The following is a 23,515-nucleotide window of genomic DNA, read 5'->3' as shown; positions in this document are numbered from 1 at the left end:
TATCACAGAGGGTCCTGCTAACATCTGGTAGGATTCTGATGGTTTCTACAGATGTGTGGATGGGCCACCCCTGGCCACCTTGGACGTTCTGGCTGTTTTTACAGCCACCTTTTGTCTCCAAATTTTCTGAAAGTTTTTATGTTGGTTCCTCAGACACATGCTACCTTTTACTCTCCTGAATTTCTGTGTACCTGATTTTACTGGAGGGAATGAGGAGCCTTCACTAGTTTGTTATCTATTACAACCTTGAAGTATAAAGTGGTACAAAATACAATTTGAGAAGGAAATTTTTCAGACTTGGAGGGAGAGACTATTAAAGTTCCTTACCCTGCTTTTTTATAATACAAAAGTTCTGATATATACCAGCCTCTGTGAGTACTCCCTAACTGTAAGAGGAAGCACATTACACTTTTGAACATTTAATTAAAAGAAAATTGTTTCATATTAAAAGCATACCCATCACATCTATAGACCTGCATAGATTACAAACACATGTTACAGAATGATGACCAGGAAGAGACATTAAAATACCACATTTTCTAATTCTTCAGATATTCAACTCTTGATAATCTTACAAATCATAAATATCAAACTTGTTAATCATACAGATCTGGCTTTTTAAAGAGGTTAAGGGCCATCTCACACTGACAAGGAACCTGGTATTCCTCTCTAAGTCTAAAAGAATCTTTGTTTGCTACAGGAATCTCAAGAATGGTAAGCCAGCACCGTGGAAGATACAGCTGAAAATAAGGCAAAGTAAAAGTGGGAAGAATAAAATTTTAAGTTGCTTTAAATATGAGCAGAAACTTAAGAGAAAATTACAGAGCAAATCCTAATGAATGCTTAACCTGTCAATAGATAATGATTACTTTCCAGGTCGGTTATACTTTTAACTTCTCCTATAATAGCCCTCTTTTGGAAAACCAAATGTACAATATCAATGTTAAAAAGCTTCAGGGAATGTCAATAAGATTAAAGGAATTAAAAACCAGAATTCAGACGGAGTAAAACAGTGTGTGCTTCATTGTGCAGCAAATACAGTGCTACCTTGGTGTTCATCGTTAATTCATTTCAGAACTCGTGACAAGTCGAAAACCAGCCAAATGTTGGAGTGTTTTGTGGGGTGCAGTGTTGCGAGTGGCCCATACCAGTTCTAGCAAGTGTGATCAGTCCTGAGCAGCCGCAGAGTGCTGAAACATTTTTTTTTTCTTGTCAAAATGTGATCGATTGGTACAGGGTTTCACAAGTTCTGAAGCTGACAAGTACGAAGGTGTGACTATATAGGGCAATAGCATAGGTATAAGCCTCAACAAAATACATCCTTTTATGCCAATGGTTCTTAGATTTAGGATTCAGTAGAGCCACCTGGAGGGCTTGTTAAAATTTGATTGCTGGTCCACACTCCAGTTTACAGGTGCTAGTGATGCTGCTTTTCTAGCATTCTCAAAGGTAATTTTTCTGAGGGTAATGTATTCCTGTGTAGTTAGCATCATTTCCTCACATAGAGATGGAGGATTCCTGCAGCTTTCGGATTCATTGTCCTACAGCAGTGATTTCCAACCTTTTCCATCTCATGGCACACATAACCTAATTACTAAAATTCTGTGGCACACCAAAAATATATATGTTTTGGAGATCTGACACACATAAGGAAATAGGGATCATTTTGATCCCTATTCACACTGGACGACCATTGTGTTAGCTTTTGTCATTTTTTATTTGACAGTTTAAGGGAAAAGGGGTCAGTGCTCCTGACTAAATAGTCAGGTATTGCGTACTTTGCAATTCTTACATCACACCAGTTGAAAATCACTGTCCTACACAGTCTCCTGTGCATTCAGACATTACAGAGAGACAAAGATCACGCAGAAGCTCACTTGGTTCTTACTTCCTTGTATTGAACATTGTAGATATCCTACTTCTATTCACATTCTTTTTACCAAATCTGACTATAAGAGAAGCTAGAAAATGTTGTCAATGAATTTCAGCTCCTAACACCAGGGATTTTGATTCGGTGTATCTGGGGAAACAAGTCAGATTTCCAAAAGCTCATCGCTGATTGAGTTGTAGCACTAAGTTTCAGTATTCCGGCTCTGGTTCTGTAGTGCAAAAAAGAAATATTGAGTATTTATCACATAAAAGACAGTATGTCAGACACTAGGGACTAGTATCAAATTTAATGAAAAGTCAAACATTAGCCTTGTCTTTGGGGGGCTTCTAGCTTAATGAGGGAGTTATAAACACAGGACCTTTATGCTCGGCTAATTCTTTTGAAATAAATTGAAATTCTATCTTCATTTAGCCTCCTGTTCACTCTTGAACACATGTCTATCTGGCTCCCACTTTCACAAGTTTAATTGGAATTGATTTTATTAAAATAATAAAAATGTCTATGTTATCAAATGTGTGATAAGCATAAATATTTATCTGTATATGACTAATTTTCTGAGTAGCAGTTCATATTGTTCACCATTCCTAATTATTTGAAAAACTCTCATCTACTTGCCTCTTTTAATGTTAATGCTTTTCTTTTTTATTGTTGTTCAATTACAGTTGTATCCATTTCCCCCCCATAACTGATTTTCTTCTTGTGTCAGTAATGGCACCCTCTAATCCATCCTTGATTGTTTATGTTATTTTAATTATGATTGGTTTACCTCTGGGATTTTTGTGGGGTTTTTTTCTCTCCATTTACACTTTTCTTATATGAATAATTACGTCCAGTCTTAGGTCTTTAATTCCCAAAGGTATGTGATGACTTTCAAATGTATGTTTTAAACTCAGATCTCTTTCTCTTAAGCTTCATTTTAACATGTTCAGTCACTTACCTTATTTGTATTTAATAGATATCTGATATACAACATACAAAACAGGTCTTTTGATTCACTTCCTATTACTCTGACAATGACTTTCAGTAAAAACGAACCTCTGTTGACTCAGGGGTTAGGGAATTGGGGGTCTTCATGTGTCTGAAGAACAAATGTAATAGAACAAGTCTTCAGGTTCTAGGAAGTCGGTGGAGAGTGAGACAGTAGATTGCAAGATTTCTCATACAGAGTATGTACATGTGATGTCAGGGAGTAGCAGTATCTGTCATGGACTTAATAGAGGTAATGGATATTGAAATTAGGAAAGTTAATAACTGTATTGTTAGTGTGATAGATAAATTATCAACACATACAGGTTATAAGTCACCGACATATACCAATCAACATTGTCACTCAAGACAATGGCAGGACTTTGGATAAAGTGATAGACTCTGAACTAGGTTCTACTTTATTCAATGAATTGATTGGCTGGTGAGGCTGTGGTCAGTGACAACGAAGAGGCAGATGACAGGGTGGTATAAACAGATGACAAAGTTTTCAAAAAGGACAATTTTACTCTATTATGGACAAATAATGTTTTCCATTGTTTTAAGGAGTTGAGCAATATTAACTCCTGATTTTTGGTTGTAGTAGGTACTGGTATGTGAAAAAATATATCTTCTGTTGAGCAATGTCCTCTAAAGAATGCTGGGATTCACTCAAAGCAAGCAGTCTTCCATAGAGGAGCTGAAAATATTCATGGAATGCCACACACATGGGATGAGGCTGGCAAAACTGTATTGGTAGAACAATAGTTGTTGTGGAGAGGAATGAGGAACATTAGTCAAAAGAAAAGGAAAGGGAGAAAAAGAAAAGGTGAGACTTGGTCAAAGAGACACACATTTTAGATGGCAAACAGAGATGCTGGAAGTGAGAATCAGGATGGGACGGATAGCTGCCTCCAGGTCATTGTGCGTCTGTCAAAATGCACAGTGTTGTACCAGACAAAGGATGGTGTTCATTGTATACATTTTGTTCAAACTCTGGGCCAGGAAGTATTTTTAAATTGCTTTCCAGTTAAATCATAACATTTTGTAAAATCCCTGTAATGCCTGTAGAGCTCCACAGAACAAACAGCCATCTTTTTACCTACAAATAGGAATTCACACACATGAGTACGTGTTTGTCAGTGTGCTTTAGGAATTGTGTTCATGCGGGGAAAATTATTCACTTTTTATCAAAAAACAATATTTATAAAGTGATGCAAAAGTAGGTTTATAGTTGTTCATAAAGAAAATAATACAATAACCAATAAATAATACAGTAATAAACTGTGTTTTGCATACTGACAACTGTAAACCTACTTTTGTACAACCTGTATTTGCAGTTTAATTTTAAGACTTAAGGAATAAAATAATAGTGGGAGAAATCTAGGAATCTATGTTTTCTTTATATATTTCATCTGAGGATGTTCACACATCAGCAATGCAGTCAAATTTTTTTTCACACTTGACTTTTTTTTTAACCTGGGGTCTGTGGTTAATTGGTTTACATCAAATGCCATAAACAAACATTCATATTTGACTTTTTATATCATTTTTTCTAGAGGTTAATACAAGAACATAGTGTATTCTCTATAATCTCCGCAATACAGCCCACAGGATGTTTAAGTTGTGAGTTCTTTTCAGATGAGTTTTCTTTTCTTCAAAATACAAATACTACATGCCATGTCATTGAATTACATTACGAGATTAATTAAAGACACAGTTTGGATGTCTTATTTTTTTCAGCACAAGTTAATCTAAAAGAAAAATATTTTATTCTCAGAATGGATTGAGCTTTAATATAGATACAGTTTATTAGTATAAAAATCATAGTTTTTTGAATCCAGAACCTTCTAGATTTAGGTCCCAGCTCTTTTACTTTCCAGCTATGTGATTGGATAATTCACCTAACTTCTGACTTTCAGTCTCCTCTTCTGTAAAATGAGGATGAAAAGAGCAACCTAATAGAAAATTCAAGGTTTAAAAATGATATTGCTCTTATGAATAAAATTCACAGAGGCAAGCCTACATGACTTTGACTAGTTTTATAATACTTACTGTCTAGCAAGTTATTATTTAAAACAGTACATAAGAGTTGATTTTCCATAAGTATTTGACTTATAGATTGCAAAAATACTATGATTATTATACAGATCTTGATAAGTGAATTACATTGAGTCTATTTTGCCACCACCTAGAGCTGAATGAGGCCTAAAGATATTGCCATTTTCCTCAGGAAATCCATGCTTCATTTACTGTTGTCTACCCTAGTCTGCAGTTCTACCGGAACCATCGTTTTCTCAATGCTTATGAAATCTTTGGTAGGACAGCCTGCTTGCAATACCTGTACGCAGCTCCTTTACACAGTTCCTTATTCAATATAGAAAATAGTACGAAATAGGACATGTTAGAAAAAAAAATTTGGTAGACTTCTTTAAAAACTTTTGTTTTTTTTGTTCAGTGTGATAAGTAAGAAAGAAAATAAATTACAAGTGAGTCATAGTTAATAAAAATTATGAGATTTGATATTTCTGTCAGGATACCATTCTCCTACCTGAAGCATTCAGCATGATGCATTTAACATGTTGCATTCATTTTGTTTAGGAATGATGACCATGATTTACAGTTCTGAAGTGCTTAATTGCAAGTGACCTATTACATCAACTCTGATTGATAAAATATATATTTTTGCTAGAAGCAGAGTAAATTTTTGTCTTACACATACAAGTACTTTTTACTATGTAGAAGGCAGCCTAATGTATTATGTGTTTGAGACATGTTTGACTCTTCAAAGACCGTAGTATCTAACTGCTCTTTTTCATGTAGGTATTTCTTTGACATGATTTTACTTATGGGGCCAGATGCCAGTTCCCACACTTTTTTAAATGGTAATTGAAGGTAGTATTTAAAAAGAATGAAATCTTGCCATTTGTGACAGTGTGGATGCTCCTGGTGGGGATTATACCAAGTGAAATAAATCAGTCAGAAAAAGACAAATACATTTGGTTTTCTTATATGTAAAATCTAAAGAACAACAACAACAACAAAAAAAAAACAGACCAAACTGCAACAAACTCATAGATATTGAGAGCAGGCAGATGGTTGCCAGAGGCGAAGGGCTGGGAACTGAGTGAAAAAGATGAAGGGAATCAGAGGTATGAACGGGTAGTTACAAAGTGCTCACAGGGATGTAAATACAGCTCAGGGAATCTCATCAATAGCATTGTAACATCTCTGTATGGTGCCAGGTGCATACTGAAAATATTGGGGGGAACGCTTTGTAAAGTGTATTATTATCTAACTACTATGGTGTATACCTGAAAGGAATACAAAATAAAAATAATACTGAATGTAAACTGTAATTGAAAAATAAAGTTAAAAAATAAAATGAGGATAAAGTTAAATCTGTTTATTTCTAAAAATATGGGCAAGTCTTTTCAGTGAACACACTTTTCAAGAAGCCACTTTCTTGTGTATTTTCTTAAGTGCATCATTTCAATTTGGGAAGATTTTTACTCACTGTGCAGGGTTTCAAAAGGCTCCTTTCATAAACCTTTTCTTTTCTTTCTTTTCATGGCATTTAACTCTGTACTAATAGGACGTCGTTACAGCCCAACGTGAGATACAGGGAATGGGGCTGAAACACAGGGCACACAGCTCTAGATTACTTCGCAGATTCAATACCAAAATATGGAAAGGATTCAGAGTTAAACAGTGCCCCGCTTTTCCGTTTTTTATAGAGGTGAAATACACGTAACAGAAATTTACCATTTTAACAACTATTATTTGTATATAGTGTGGTGGCATGAAAGCCGCTCGTAACATTGTCTTAGCATTTCCAACATCCACATCCAAAGTCTGTTTAACGTGTAAAACTAAAACTTAGTATAATCTTCATTCTCCTTCTCCCTTTTTCCCGGGATGACCACCATTCTACATTTCCCTGATGATTTGACTACTCTGAGTACTTCATATAAGTAAACTCATGCAGGATTTATCTTATTGTGACTTGCTCTTGCTTATTTCATGTATTATAATTTCATGACTCATTTTAAGTCGTTTTACCTATATAATACACTGAAGAAAAATGAGAATTTTAAAACATTGTCAATATGACATATTTTCTATGTCACAATATATCTTCAAGTATTTTTGTGTAAACATTTTGGTGATCTGTGTAACCTTTTATCTCCTTCCAGTTATGTCTATCTACACTATAAGTAATTCCTTCTGTGGTCTTGGCAGTATCCTTTTTGAACTTGATTATCTATCTATAAAACAAGAATGATGCTTGTCTATAAACCATATAATTATGGTGGATGAAATAGAAGTCACTATTGTTGTGTGCTTAGAGAACAAAAGGCTAAGTAAGCATTAGACATTTGGAGATAACGAGTCAGTTAGCTTCTGTATTTGGCTATAATTTGAATTTACAAGCCCACATAAATTATTTGAAGTGCTTAATATAGGAAGTCAATGACTCTGGCATTGTCATTATGTTAGGTTTATTAGTCACTAAAGTGAAAAAAATTTTAACTCCATGAAAGTGAAAGGCTAGAGATTTGTTCAGAATCCTGTATTTAAAAATATGCCAAAGTGCATAAGATTTTGGAACTCACATAACATTATTCCCGAGTAACTGCAAAAAATGGCATTTAAATTAATGTTTAGAAATTTATAACTATGTAATTATTTGTTTTTGAGAATTTTAACACAAAACATTGTGTCTTGATAATTATAAAAATTAGAATGTGCCTATCACTTGGTAATGCAAAATTCATTACAGCAGATATATTCCTACATGTGAAGCTCCTACTGTTGTTGTTGCTGTCGTTTTAGGAAAGTCTGCTTTGGAATCTAGAGTGTGAATTCTGCCTCAGTCATTACTAGCTTTGAGTTTCAGGAAATTTACTTAATCTAAGCCTTATTTTTGTCAAAGGATTTCATAAAAAATAAATGATATAATACCACTGAATTCAACTTCATGCAGTGCTTATTACTAATAAATGTTAATTACTTTCACTGTTTTAATTTCAATTATTGTAAACTTGAGAGAAGCACAACAGAGTGCAATTGCCTTTGTTTCAGTATATTTGCTAATTGTCATGAATTTGGTATACTTCCAGCATTTCCTTTCCAACCATTGAAGTTCTCGTATTGGTTTACTTACTTGGTCAGAGTGCTTGTGAACAGGTAGATAAGGCAAACTGAGGGAAATGTACCATTTGATGGAAGGGAAAAAGTTCTAAAAACCCTAGTTTCTGCCTGTGAAGATATTACGCATGGAGGGCTAGCAACAGGGGAGTGGGAGGAGGAGAAGGGGGGAGAAGGTACAGAAAATAGCATGGACTGTAGGTAGAAAACAGATAGGGGGGAGGGCAAGAATAGTATGGGAAATATAGAATCTAAAGAACTTGAGACACGTGGTTATAAACTAAGGGGGGGAGAATGGTGGGGGAGGGAGTGTGTGGGTGGAGGGGAATGAAGGGGGAAATAGAACAACTGTAATGGTATAATCAATAAAATATATATCTAAAAAAAGATTAGAGTAAAACACTAGAAAAATTATCTTGCATGAGAAGGGATTGCTGATAAGTTTCTAATACAGAATTAATTCATGGAGGATATCTCAGTGTAATTAATATCATCTGGGCAGATAATGTATATATATATATATATATATATGCTTATACATACACATACATAAACACTCATGTACATGTATACACAATACCTTCATTGTGGTAATATCCCACTGAAATAGTAGTTAGTTTTTATGCTGAAGTAAAGCTGCCATATGGAATACTTATTTCATTTGCTTATAATTTTTCTAATTATCTTTGTTAGTATTGGACATGTTCAATCTATTTCTTTTTTGGTGAGCTGAGAGCAATAAAAGTGGAAGGTGAAATAAAGGAGAAATCTGATTTTTACTCTATTTATAATGTCTTTGATTATTTTTCCTCCTTTTGAAATGTGTGCACAATTTTCACTGGCATTGGAGGAAATACTATGAGTAGATAGAAAAAAAATTATAGATCTTTTGATATGGTTATCTAAGCACAGTGCAGCTAATATGTATGCCTGGCACACCATTAGAATTAAATACAACAAACCTACTTGTGAAGAGCAGCCTCTAAAACAGTGAGGATGTATGATGATTTAACAATTCTGGATAAGTCTATGGAACTGTCAATCCTACTGTGATCTATAAAATGTCCCATAACAGCACTTGTTCTTTTTTTTTTTCTGTATTTTAACAACCTAAGCTAAATTGTTGAACTCTTCAAGGCCAAAAGGAATAAACTTTACGTAAAAAAGTCTAACATTCAGGTTTTTATTGTGATCCATCGTTTTAAAATACTTGTGGCTTCTGCTTAATGAATTTGATATGCAGATCTCCAGAGCTAGTGCTTGTTACTAAATATGCAGTTGGCCCCCCATATCCACAGTTTCTAGATCCATGGATTCAACCAAATGCAGATTAAAATATTTGAAAAAAATGGGGTGTTGCTGACATGTACTGTGTAGTTAGGCCTCCAATGATTGCATCTGTACTGAACATTTACAGACACTTTGTTTTCTTGTCAGTATCCCCTAAGCTATACTGTGTAACAATTAATTGCAACTATTTACCATGTGGTAGGTATGATATGTAATCTAGAGCTTACTTAAAGTATATGGGAAGATGTAGAAGGTCTGTCCAGAAGGTATCTGGCCATGTAATATGAAAAATACAGACATTTATTGAGGAAGATAAGAAGATATAGCCCTGGCTATATAAAATTTTGTTCAACTATGAGATTATAATGTTGAGAATTGCCTGTTCCCATTATCATTTTAATAAGATTACAATTATAATTATCATCTTAATTCTGCTATGGATAGAGTTAATGTACAATAGATTTTAATTTCCTATCAACAAACCATTTGTTAAAAATAAAGAGGTACAGCTCAGCTGGCCTGAGAACCAAAGGGTCCTTAGGTCAATGCTCAGACAGGGCACATGCCTGGGTTGCAGGCTAGGTCCCCAGTAGGGAGCATGTGAGGGGCAACCACACACTAATGTTTCTCTTCCTCTCTTTCTCCCTCCCTTCCCCTCTCTCTAAAAATAAATAAATAAATAACCATTAAAAAGTAAGATATAAGAAACATTGTACATAGGACAATGATTCCTCAGTCCCTTTCAAAGTAGGCACCTTGGGACCTCACACAGTTCTCCCAGTCACCATTAGCTGCCCCATTGTGTTTTCCTGAATCTCATCAATGGTCTTAAACCTCTACACTTTAAAAGTTGACTTTAGTTTTGGGAAGAGCCAGAAATCGTTGGGCACCAAATCTGGGCTGTAGCGGGGCTGAGTCACCTGGGTGATTTGATGTTTCGCCAAAAAACTCTGCACGAGATGTGATGCATGAGTGGGTGCACTGTCATGATGAAGCTGCCAATCACCAGTTGCCTTCTGAATAATCTGACTAGTTTCCCTGGAGGAATGTTCAAGCTTAACACAAAACTCAATGCATATTCATTGCTCTACTCACTCAGTCATTTTGAAAGTGATGGCCACACAGTACATACTCTCACTCAACAGTGTCTACCACCCCCACTGACCACTACAGCGAAATTGTCATTGTTCAAGCCATGCACATTCCAGTCCATTCTCCTAGCAAGCTGGGTTACATCAATGTTGGGCAAACTGTTCTAGTTATAGTAACAATGGCTGGACCTTTTCTGCACAGACCTAGTATGTAGGTTATGGGCAAAAAATATGCCATTTCATACAGAGGCTTTAACATCTGTGGATATTGATACTACATGATGAATTCTAAAGGAAACCCTCGGAAACCCTGCATGGATACCGAGGGACAGCTCTATTATTTGAGTGTGACTGTGTGCATGTATATGTACACAATACATGGATGACATAATGTATTATATATATATATATATATATATATATATATGCACACATATGTATATATGACATTATGTTACCTGTATTTTCTCCATAAAGTAAATACTTGGAAAAAAGCCTAGTCTGGAAAAAACAGCACCAAACTTGAATCCAGGAAACCTAAATTTTTACTCCACCCCTTCTAACTTTTGGCTATGTAATTTTAGTCAAATCACTTAAAAATCTGTTCCTATGTTTTCTAAAATATGAGATCATGTATACATTATTTAAAATTTCATTCAGCTATGAGATTATAAAGTCAAGAACTGCCTGTTCTCATTATCACTTTAATAAGATTATAATTATCATTATCATCTTAATTCTGCTATGGGTAGATTTAACATCTAATAGATTTTAATTTCCTATCAGCAAACTATTTGTTAAAAATAAAGAGGCTTGGCTTTTTTGATTATTTCTGTGTTGGGGGCAGTTGATTTGATGAATGGATGGATGGGTATAGGCGTTAATGCATGGAATGGAAGAGAGTAAGAGAGAAGACAATAAAGGCACGGAGAGACAAGCCAAGAGAATAAACCATACTGCTTCAAAAAATTACAGATTCACTGTAGAAAGCACCTTTGATAAATTTACTTTTCACAGACCATTTGCATATATGTGGCAAAATTAAGAGTAAAGTTTGAACTCAGTGACTAAAAAAATGATTAGCTGTCTTTGATTTTATTTGCAACTCTGAATATTGGCCATGCTAAAAGCATTTAAGGAGGCATGTTTCATATTTGATGTTTTGCCATTTTAATTGATAATATTTTAATTCTAAATTGATCATGCCAGAGTAATGTAGACCTGATGATACTTGCTTGTGTTCAGTTTTTAGAATCATTCATTTTAAATGTTCTTTGGTTTGTTACTTATATAAATGAGTGATATAGATCTTTCTACCAACCCTGTATGTAGAAAAATATCGAAGTCTTTCTCAATACTTTTAGAGGAAATTCTGTGTTCAATGAAGACGTTTTCTTTTCTTCCCTATCTTAAAAGCTAAACAGGGTTTTCTCCTCTTCTTGTATGTATAAGACAAATAGAATTTAAACATTCAAACTAAAAATACAAATGTGTGGTTAATATTTTGTGGAATAATTTGGGTCTTCTGGAGTCATGATAATGCCTGTGATTCTAAATTCACAGGCAAGTACACTTGAGAGTATGCTTTCATTTTAATTTAGTTATAGTGCCAGATTACATTTTAGTCATGTATTTGAATTTATTTTATTTTATAAAATTATGTCTAACTATGCACAAGGAAAGTTTAATCAGTTACTATTTCTTGAGTAGCTAATACATTCAGGATCCCTATAGACACGTGAAGCACAGAAACAGTTCCTATGGCCCAGGGAATTGTTTTCCATTAGGAGACATGGAACCGTGCATGGTGAGGGAACATCACGAGAAAAGACCCGGAGGCGGAAAAGCTTAGAATGGTTTTGAAAGTTATTGAATTGGTTGGGTTAGTAACTTCTAAAAGTTTTATTTTGAAAATATATTTTTAAATTTAAATTTTGGTTAAATCTTTTTGTAGTACAAAACATTGACCCATGAACATGACCCTTCACAACAATAAAAAATTAAGACATCACCACGTTTTTAATATTACTATAAATTATAATTATTTCCTTTCTAAAATATATAAGTACACATGATGTAGTTTGTATTTAAAAACATGTATGTATATCCACCTGTACACAGGACTCTTAGTATAAGGATAAGTAAAACCTTTCTCTTTCCCTCCTATTAAATAAACAGATCACCATCCCTTAATAATGAAATGACTAGCTACAAATTGGTATAACAAGAGTACTTAGAAGGTGATCTGTTTTTCTTCCTTGTGGTTCTTCCCTCCAGTTTGGCCAATGAAAAATGTGAATAGTGTATAGACATAACTTACTGGGTTGTTTTCAGAGTACTTGTGTTTAATACAAACTGCAGCATATATGCTGTGGTACAGAGCCAAATTTAAGATGATATTTTTATAGCTGAAGAAAGTAAAGAAATAACTGAATTTGAAAGGTTAGCTAGGATTGCCTACTCTTTGGTTATGCTATGTGAAATGAGATGGACCTTATGCTGTGCATGGCCTTGCTGTTTGCAAAAAGATCAAGTGCTTATATTTGCATTTCCTTTCATTCTATCTTGTCAGCACAGAATTGGCTCATTTGCTATCATTTCTACAAGCTCCAACCATTTATTAAGCCAGGTTTAAGGCGATTTTAAGTGCTCTGTCAGATAATAGTAAAATGTTTCCATTAAAAATGTATTATCTGTACTCACTAGAAGTCAATAATAACATCATCCTCCATATAACAAGGATGATTAGAGACTCTTTTCAAAGACACATTTAGAAGCCATGACAATTGCAGGATCACTGTATACACATAGATAACATCTTGTGAATACACATTTAGATTATGTGGTTTAAAATGAACTCATTTTACATTTATATCACACTTTCTACAAATTGCTAAAGGAATTCATATATCTGAATATGATAATATTACATTTCAATGCAATGATTAATCTAGATCTGATAAGAATTGTCACAAATTAAAATAAGTCTTCATGAAGTTGGCCTAAAATTAGTAAAATAAATCGAATGCTTTTTGCCTAAGTATTTTGCCAAAATCTTAATTTCTAAAGTAGATTTCTATATGGTTCATTTATAAAATAGGTAAAAATTTAATGTCAGTTGAGTACATTTGGTTGTATCAAAACATTAATATTCTGGTTAATAGCTACATAATATAATTGGGAAGTACATACTGTCAGTTTTTAAAACTTCTTCATCCCTTTCTCATGCTGTTAGTCATGGGCAGGTATTCAAATTAGATAAGAAACAAAAAGTAAGGGGTGAGAGAAGCAGGTCAAAGAACTCAGCGCGATCCAGCAAATTTGGAAGAGTAGTGATGAGAAGTCCAAGTTCACAGGGACATTCTGCCTCCTGTAGCAAAAATAAGTCCTCGCCCTCTCAAGATGAAGCCACTTTACAGTAAAGAGGTCCAAAGAAAGCTGCCACACTGGTCAAAATGGACATCATTTTCACCCTTGCTTTATCAGGCATTAAAGGTCTTAGCTCTAATGATAGTATATGTTTAATGTTCTGATTCATCTTTCACTAGAAGGCTTGGGACTTCAGTCACAGTTGTTTGTATACAGTCAACACAGCTGGTAGATGCATGCCTGCCTTATCTGTGTGTGCATATATAGTCTGTGCATGTGTGTACTTATATGTAGAAAATATGGTTTACATAAAATGACAATATTATTTATATGTGCAAAGTACAATGAATATTATTGTAAAGAAACAGATTATGTGCATATGCACACATATGTAGGTATGTGCATATATAGTCACTCCTTTGTCATGTAATTGACCCTGAGGTGTATGTCCTTTTTTGCCAGAATGGGATTCATTGGGTTTATTCAAAAAGAATAAAAGTGCATTGAGATATTTATGATTATAAAGTAAAGAATGTGAAAATGTACACCTGCTTAGTAGTCAGAATGAATACAAATAAGCATGTATGGCCATAGGAGAAAGAATTTCCCAGATTTGTAACAGGATCCTCATAAAAACATACTTTATTTCTTATCTATATACTATCTGGAAGGCAGCAGCATCCCTTTGTGATTCAGAGCAAGGATATCAAAATTAAGGAAGCAAGGGCTCTGTCCCTTACTATGGGACTTTCTGTATACTGTTTGCACTGAATCTTAAATTGTTTAATCTAGTATATTGGGGTGACATTGGTTAAAACAAACATACTGGTTGTAAGTATACAACTCAACAAAACATCATCTGCACCCTGCATTGTCACCCATTGCACAACATTTTATGACTGTATGTATATGTCATTGTATACAAGAACATGTCACATCATAATTTATAGACTAAATAAGATACTGTAATATGGAAAAATTAAGAGGAAATGATAAACACTGTTTGGACCACAGTGTTGAAAAACAAGAGGCCATTAGCATTTACTGAGGTTTTTTAAGTTACCACAATTTACTTAACATTTTGCATGGATAATCTGCTTTAATATCCTTAATAACCCATAAAGATCAAAACTATTATAAGGCAGATGTCGAAGGTGGGGCTTAGACTTTGAATCCCTTGCTCTAGGTCTCATCTGAGAAAGTGGCAGAATCTGAATTTGAAATCAGTGCACTCTTAGTACAGGTGCATTTAACCCATGCAATGCTGACAAACACAAGGAAAGTCAGTCACAGCTCTCCTCATTATCATTATTACATAAGAATGAAAAATGCCATGACTATCCACTAGGATTTAATCTTAGTCTATCAAGAAATATTTCTCACTCACTTTTGTTGACAGATTTGTCTGTCTTTAAATATTTTACAAATGTTATTGACTTTACTACTAATAAAACTGAACCTCTTGCCTTAAAAAAAAAAAAAAAAAGCAGAGTCCAGATGCAGCAATGGCTCAGCTGGCTGAGTGTCAGGCAGCAAAGGGAAATGTCTCTGGTTCAATGCCCTGTCAGGGCAGATGGCTGGGTTGTGGGCTGGTCCCCCATTGGGGCCGGGGCTAGAGGCTGCCCATCCAGGTTTCTCACATGTAGATGTTTCTCTCCCTCCTTTCTCCCTCCATACTAAAAAGAAATAAATACAATCTTAAAAAAATGAATTAAAAAGGGAAGGAAGGAAATAAAAAGAAATCTGAAAAATAAGTTATAACAGAAGTTTTATTCCTATATACTTTATGAACGAGCTTTCAGAAAGTTTCCTGATTTTATCTCCTGCTATTCATAAAAAAAATTTCCAAGCTATGAACTTCTAAAGATTTCATGATAGAAGTGTTTCATGTATTAGCCACTTTGTCCTTTTCAAAGCCTTTTGTACTTATTAAATTGTCTTCCCAATGTTCTCTCTGCAATAACACTTTCATGTACTATTTATCACATCCATTTAGAGGAAGCCACCCCATCCCTGCTTAGCTCCTACATCGCTTCCAGAACATGTGTCAGTACTAAACAAAGGGAATGCTTTCAGTGAAAGTCTGCGTTTTTCAAGTACATTCATTGCTTTGAGATATTCCCAGTGGGCATGACAGAATATTTACATTATCATTTAATGGCTACACTCACTTCTTTCTAGGAGCAATTTTTGATGAATCTGCCAAAAAGGACGATGAGGTGTTTCGCACAGCAGTTGGTGACCTCAACCAGAATGAAGAGATCTTACAGACTGAGAAAATCACGTTTTCAGTGACATTTGTGGATGGCAACAACCCATTTCAAGCAGTTCAAGAAGGTAAGGCTCATCAGCAGTCCACTTTTTAGAAGGTTTTTTTCAATTTGAATAGCATTAAAATTAGATGTGTAAAAAGCTGTTGATCACAGATATTATTTTTGCATCGTTGCTGCATTGCTTCTCTTCAAAACTGTTAATCCTATATTCTACTTCTGAAAGGGCAGAATGTGAAAAGGTTTTGGTTTAACTGAAATGCAATATTAAAAAAACATAAATATTTGCAATAAAAACTTTCCTACCTTTTATGATTTTAATGTAAATGAAACGTTCCAAAAAATAGGACTTTTCTATTTGAATTTTTACTCTTTGAAAATATGCCACCTTGAATGTTACCACTTGTGATGACATTTCAGGTGTATTCACTACAGACATATTGCTGGAAGGGAAAGTTTGAGACACTTCATGCAGAACAAAGATCTTGTTCTGGGATCTTGACATAGGCCTAGGCCCCTTTTTTTATTGTCTACAATATACCAAATATTAAAGCACTTTCCTCCATTAATTCTGTATGCTTGATTGAGTTAAAATTTTTCATAGTTATAGTCATACAAATGCAAATTGTTTTATTAGGCTGAAATAATCATTTGTGTGAATGAAGGTTTTGATTGAATGATATTAGACTAATAGAATTCTAGTATTAATGGCATTATGCTAATAAAATATTTGGCCTTTGGATCAGCAAAACACTTGTTCCTGAAACTATTTGTTGCTAATCTATTTTACAGTTTATTATATTTAAAGTATAATTAAAGATACCAAAATAAAATTAATTTAATTAACTGAAGCATCTGCTTTATTCAAAACTTAAAAAGAGGATTTGGCAGAAGAAAAGAAAGATAAGATACATTGTGTGGTAAAGTTTAGCAAGAAACTTTTTAAACACAAATATTGAACAGGTAAGGAAAATAAATAGGAGGTTTGTTTCTTCTCATGTGTTCTTTTCATCAAAGTTGTATCTGCATGATATACAGGTAAACCGTATTGGAATAGGTCTTGATCAGTAGTAGCATTGGTTACTGTTGAAACTTACTAATGCTCACTCCCTCACTAACAGAATGAATGGAATGATTAGTGATCTAATGGATTTTCCTTCTCATTAATTGGATTGAGTGGAAAAGTATTATTTTAATGAACAGAAGAGATTTAACTACTTTTTTCAAATAAGTTGTTTATAGTAGTATGGAATTTAAATTTTCAGTTAGTAAGCATCAATTTAAAAAGTTAGGTTAATATAAACACCCAGTTATTTACATTTTAAAATCAGAAGTATCCTGGGAATTGGGGGCTTTAAATAAGGAATATGTTGATAGGTTTTTCCATAGAGTCATTTAAAAATGATCTAAATTAATATTAGAATTCATGAAGCAATCTGCAAAATAAGAAATTTGAATTTGAGGAAAATAATAATGTAAAAATACATACTAGAAGAATATGTTATTTATTTGAAAGAAATCTCTGACATTTCTCTCTCAGTTCTTAGTTTTAAAGACTGGGATGAGAGAAGTAAAAAATGAGGACTTCACAAAAAATGAGGAGTGAAAAATGAGAAGTAAAAAATGAAGTAAACATTTTTTCCACACAAAAATTTATTTTTTGTGACAGTCTTCTGATTAACAATTTATTAATTTTTTAATTAATTAATGTCAATGCTAAAATGTCCATGCCTTTTAAAAATTTCAACTTGGACTGCAAAGGTGTGGAAATAGATACGAAGACAATGTAATGGGTAGAAAGTAATTAAAAAGTCTGAATAAATATATACCTCACAACTTTTTTAGAGATTATAATTTGAAAGGTGAAGATAATTCTTAAAAAAACAGCACTATCCATTTACATATTGCATTGAGTCACCATTGCACTGCTAGATAAATTCTGTGAAAAAATCGTTCTCTCAAAAGAACTATTGTGAAAGGAAAGAATTTGTGGAATTAAAAGCAAATTGAGAGAGAAAATAAGTTTTAATTTTCTGAAATAGAGACCACTAGATATTTGTCAAGAAAGAAGAACGAGCTTGCAGTTTGCTTGATGGTTTCTGATGCTAACTGGGTGTTCTGGACCAGTTGTTTCAATGCTCTACGTGAAGTACAAAAGCTCTGGAGCTAGTTTGTCTCCACATTCCATATCCAGAAAGATCTCTGCTACTTTTAGAAGTAAAAATAATTTAGTGTTCTTTTTACAAGTGATTTGTTTGAACAAATAAGGGGAAATATTCACCTGAAAGAGAAGATGAAAGAATTAAGAAATATTTTCTTAAATGTTTAGAGGAAGTAATTTAGAAAGAAAACACAATTGTGGGATCGAAGATTGTCAATTTTCTGTAATTATATCATTGCTGTAATACCATTAAAATCTATAGGACAGAGGGTTTTAGCAGCTCGTTTATTTTTCACATTCTAAAGGAAGACAAAATGTCACTGATTGTTTATGCATTATCAGTCTATAACTTGTAACAACTTTATGGTTTTCAGTTCTCTCTCCTCCTCTTTTTTTTTTGTTTATTTAAATTTGAAAGTCTGATTCTGACCACAGAGCATCAGCAAGCATATAGGTATTTGGTGATAATAACAAATGATAAAAGGATTGACCATCGGATAGAGAAATAAGATCTAAAAGCCTAAAATCCTCCATTTACTTTATTTTTAGAACTTCCTTCCACTAGACACATTTGCATCATTTGTTTAGTAATTTAAAATTTGGTTTACCTTGTTTATCTACTACCTACACGTAATAGAAGGATTTATAGATAACTAAACAACTTATTTCACCCATACACTGAGATAAAGAGCGATGGCACTAATAAAAAGCTCTTTTATAGCTGTGATTATAGTAAACTTGTGCACAGTAATAATGGAACTAAATAATAAATAATTATTTTTAAGGTGAGTCTCTAGAAGGTGATAACTTGGTTATAACTCAGGGTCAGTGTTTCTTTCTCTGGAGACCAGTGAATGTATTGGATCAGTGTCCTGTAACGTTAATCTCCATTCTTTTAGAAAGGAATGGTAGAAAAGAATTCCTTTTTTGGCACAGAAGTAATCTTGAACTAAGCCACCAATTTTCATAATTATTTTTCTATATATTGATTATATTTTTAAAAGCCATTGTACAATTTTTTGTCTGCTGAGTTGTGGGGTGTTAACTAAGGGCAAACAATTTTTTATATTTTAACTCAGGACATTTTTTTTGTAAGCTACTTTCTAGCTGGGATGAAGCTTCTCCTTTAAGATGATATATAAAAGAAAAAAATCATATGGCATATTTTTGAAACCTAGAGAATTATGGAAGTAGAAAATTACATATTCCTAGTCGAATGTTTTTGATATATACATGAAGCAATTGAGACCAGAGTGATTAAATAAATTTTCTGCACAGTGCAAGTGTGAATAAGAGAAATAACTAAACTGAGACTTTCAAACCGCTATTCCAATATTCTTGTTGTATCTGCTAGCCGTATATGGGGGGAGAGATCACAATGTATTCTAAGACTTCATTAAATAATGCGGGAAGTGAAAAATGTATCAGATTTATGTTTTGACACTATTTATGTTCATAGCTTTTTGATCTCATAGAATAGTAGAAAAATTCTAATCTGGTTGATCAATACAATTTGCATTGGGTAAATCTCTCTTGTTCTTTCATCTTGGTTTTCCTCATATGTAAATAAGAAGTCGGAACATAAATGATGTACTTTTAAGGTCAGTTTTATTTCCATGGATGAGATGTGTCACAACTCCCTAGAACACATTTCCAGATTTAGAACTTTACACAATTATAGAAATGATCACCATATAAGTTTCTCTTTAGAGAAGGACTCACATTGCTGAAGTTGCCTCCTAGTTTTTTTGTGTGACTGGCTTCAAAATAAATTAAAAGTATTTATAATACCTGTCCTTCTCTTCCCTACCTCATTCAACTATTTACTGCAATCTTCCTCCCTCTCCCCAAAAGAAAAAACAAACAAACCTGTATTGTTATCACCGTAATCCAGCAAAGCTTTTTATGCTAGTTCCATTGACCTGGACCCAAACAGCTTTCGCTGACCTTCTCTCCTTCCTCCTCTCTTGTGATATCTGTGTACTGGATGTAACATAGATGCACAAATGTGTGGTGTGAGAGAGATTGTTTTCTCAACTGAAAACAATAGCAATTACATATGTTGTCATCTCTTAGCTGAGGCTCCCAGCAGAATGGGCCATGAAAGGTGGGAATTTACAAGAGAAAATGTCAGGGTTGGTGAGGAGAATGCAGAAATAGGAATCCATGTGTAATTGTTGCAGGCATTGTGTGTGTCTGGGAGGATATAAAACACTGTATGTTGTTATTGTACAGGAAGATTCATTTAAAACAATTTGAAATGTTTGCTATTATTAAAAACACAACTAACAATGAAATACATAGGGGGAACAGTGTAAGGGCAAAATTATATTGTAGAATTACAAATAATTCCATTCGAAAGAAATGGGAGTAACTATCATAATTATTATTCTTTCTGTTATATCACCAACCATTATAAACAAGATAGTTACAAAAGTTGTTTTCAGCGTAAAAAGCAGTTTCAAGTTTCAGCCTGTTCCACCGTTAACATACTCCTTCTCATACCACAACGTGAATATTGATGGCTTTCCAAAAGTTTGTAAGAATATATGCCTCATTTTTAACTCAGTGACATTCTCAGTTGTATTCACCTCTTATATCTTCCAAAATAAAATAACTTTAGGTGTTACACCAGACTTTTATTTTATGATTTATAAAAATCATCCTCATTTCTCTATAATTATGTGTAAAAGATAGAAGTATCCATGTCATGTGTGTAAAGGGGATATAACAGGAGAGTAATTTAACCGAAAAGATTGTAAGGAAATCTAAGTAGGAAAAAAAACACTTCTCCAAAACACATCACCATTCAGAGTGAATATTTCTGGTGGCATTGGCTAAATCTGAGCAGCCTGGTTTAAAGAGCATATAAATGTAAAAGAATGATTTATGCAGTCACACTATTTAAGGGCTTATTCCAGAGCTTAGTCTCATGATTTATATCACTCTCTGCTTTAATAAAATATTTTACTGTGGTAATCTGCTAATTCCAAAATGCTTAGACTGGCTTCTGCAACTTTCATAGCATAGGACTTTAGTACATATACCTCTCAGCATGTTTTTCTGGACCAATTTTGGTAGCTCCAACTCTAGTCTATTTTCTGAATTATTTGCTGAACTTGAGAGTTGGTGGCTTTGGGGCCAATTAAACAAACCTGAATATCCTCTAGATATAATTCTGCTCATTCACTCATTTGTTCATTTAGTTTTCATTTTGTCTTCCCTTCTCACATCAAGGCTAGTGCTGTGCTATGGATCCCAGTCTTGAGTCCTAATGGTGTGTGCAACTCATACCAAACCCTGTATGAGAAGGGGTGGGAGGACTGAATGAGACAGCTGACCGGTATCTCCAGAAACTCGAACATCAGCAGGGAGACTGGATGTCCATTCAGTGACTGTCTGGACCATTTCCTTTCCTCCAGGACTCTGGGACATTTACCTTGGTCGGTTCCCCGGCAATCCTCTGCCAAGTCCAAAATCACTTTTTCTCCCTACCTGCTACAATTTAAATGCAGGCATATAAGGTCGGGAATCAGAATATGTTTATTGTGTAACCAGAAAATTAATCATCAATGCAATATTAGAGTATGAAGAATTCTGTATCACCCTGGCTGATGTAGCTCAGTGGACTGAGCTCGGGCATGCGAACCACACAATCATGGTTCGATTCCCAGTCAGGGCACATGCCTGGGTTGAAGGCCAGTTCCCGGCAGGGGACCCACGAGAGGCAACCATACATTGATATTTCTCTCCTTCTCTCCTTCCCTTCCTCTCTAAAGATAAATAAATAAAATCTTAAAAAAAAAAAGAATTCTGTATCTGTCAGGGACAGACATTCTTTTAAACATCTTACACTACCTCTTTCCATTGAAGAATTTCCCATCAAGAAGAACTAAAGTAGGATATATTTAGAATCAAATGTTGGGAGTAGTCAGTCAAATCAATTATCCTATTACTTATTAAATTCCTAGTACTTATTAATTAAATGCCTCTTCCAACATTGGGCCAGCTACAATAGGAGATAGATAACAAAAGAAATCGAGGACAGTGTCTGTATGCAGAAGCTTAAAAAGGTACCGGAGAGAGCTGAGAAATTTTGAAACATGAAAAGACATTCATTATGCTGTTGCCTTCTACTGATAACTTAGGGTTTTAATTATATTAAGAATAAAAAGGAAGAAGATACAGCTCTTTAAAATATTTTCATAAAAGAGGGAATTTATTTCTTAAAATATTTTAGCATATTATTAATGAAGATACAAATTGCATAGCTTATTTTTTACTGTAATTTATTATACCCTGTATTGGTAAGCCTTGTCCTTGTCTCAGTCCATACCACACTGTTAAAGTACCAGGTCTCTAACATGATTAATGCATTGAAATTCAGATGTTTATAGACCTCTACACTGTAGTTTTATAGCTTTTCTTCTTTGAGGTCTTTTACCTTACTATTTGCAATTGTGCACTGTTGTGTAAATTACCTCATAAAAATATATATTTTTTAACAATACATGCTGCTCTGGATGTTTTATTTAGAAGGATCCTCAACAACTTTCTATAAAGTTGTGTATGTTAGAAGTGAAGGTTTATTCTTCTGTTGCTACTTAAGCGTTCTTTGTTCTACCAAGCATTTTTCTTATAATAAAGCAAATCACTTCCTTATATTCTCTTTCTACCTTTATAGAGACAGTGCGTCATTAGAGCAGCATAATCCAGTTTGTAATTGGTCCTTTATAGTATTAACTTGGTGAAAGTATCACCTCTACATCTCAAAGTGACTGTTAATGTATGGTTTGTTAGATGAAAGACCACACTTGCCCACACTCTGAAGTTGCAACGAAAGTCCATTGTGTAGTAAAAAAAAAAAATAGTTTAGGTTCGTGGTGACAAACCAAAGATGACTTTACTATATTCATAAATTTAAAACTGTTATCAATATTATTGATATTCAAATCTCAAATGATCCAGTGTTCCTGCTTAACTTGAAAACCAAAAATAGCCTGACTTTTTACTTGAACATTTATTTTTGCATGTCTTTGGCAAGTGTTGTTAGGCTTATGGGAATCACACTACATGTAGTCTCTTAGTACTCACACAACGTTTTGAATTTTCTTGTAATTTTCAAAAGAATTATTTGAAACACTCTCAGCAGAGCCATACACAAAGCCAATGTGCAATAGGAAATTTCATATTCTGAGAAGAAGGAGAATGAGTCAGCAGGTACTTACGCCTGTAAGCATTCATCCTTGAGCTACTCTGCACAGTGCTGTGCTTTCCACTGACTGCCCTTGAGTCTCACCTGGTTACCTGGTTAACCTGACATCTGTTG

General features: G+C 34.0%; 1 protein-coding gene across 1 annotated transcript in view; it reads left to right on the top strand.

Annotated features, from left to right (window-relative positions):
* Positions 1-23,515, top strand: part of GRID2 (glutamate ionotropic receptor delta type subunit 2) — a 1,449,169-nt gene that overhangs the window by 252,629 nt on the left and 1,173,025 nt on the right. Inside the window, exon 2 of the mRNA XM_037046096.1 lies at positions 15,937-16,092. Coding sequence (XP_036901991.1) covers positions 15,937-16,092 — 156 coding nt within the window. The remainder of the gene's footprint in view (positions 1-15,936; positions 16,093-23,515) is intronic.

Source organism: Sturnira hondurensis, unplaced genomic scaffold (genome assembly GCF_014824575.4).
Source record: "Sturnira hondurensis isolate 20B ecotype Veracruz unplaced genomic scaffold, ASM1482457v3 Scaffold0004998, whole genome shotgun sequence".
Lineage (NCBI taxonomy): Eukaryota > Metazoa > Chordata > Mammalia > Chiroptera > Phyllostomidae > Sturnira > Sturnira hondurensis.
Note: the sequence above shows the minus strand (reverse complement) of the source record. Positions and strands in the feature narration are given on the sequence as shown.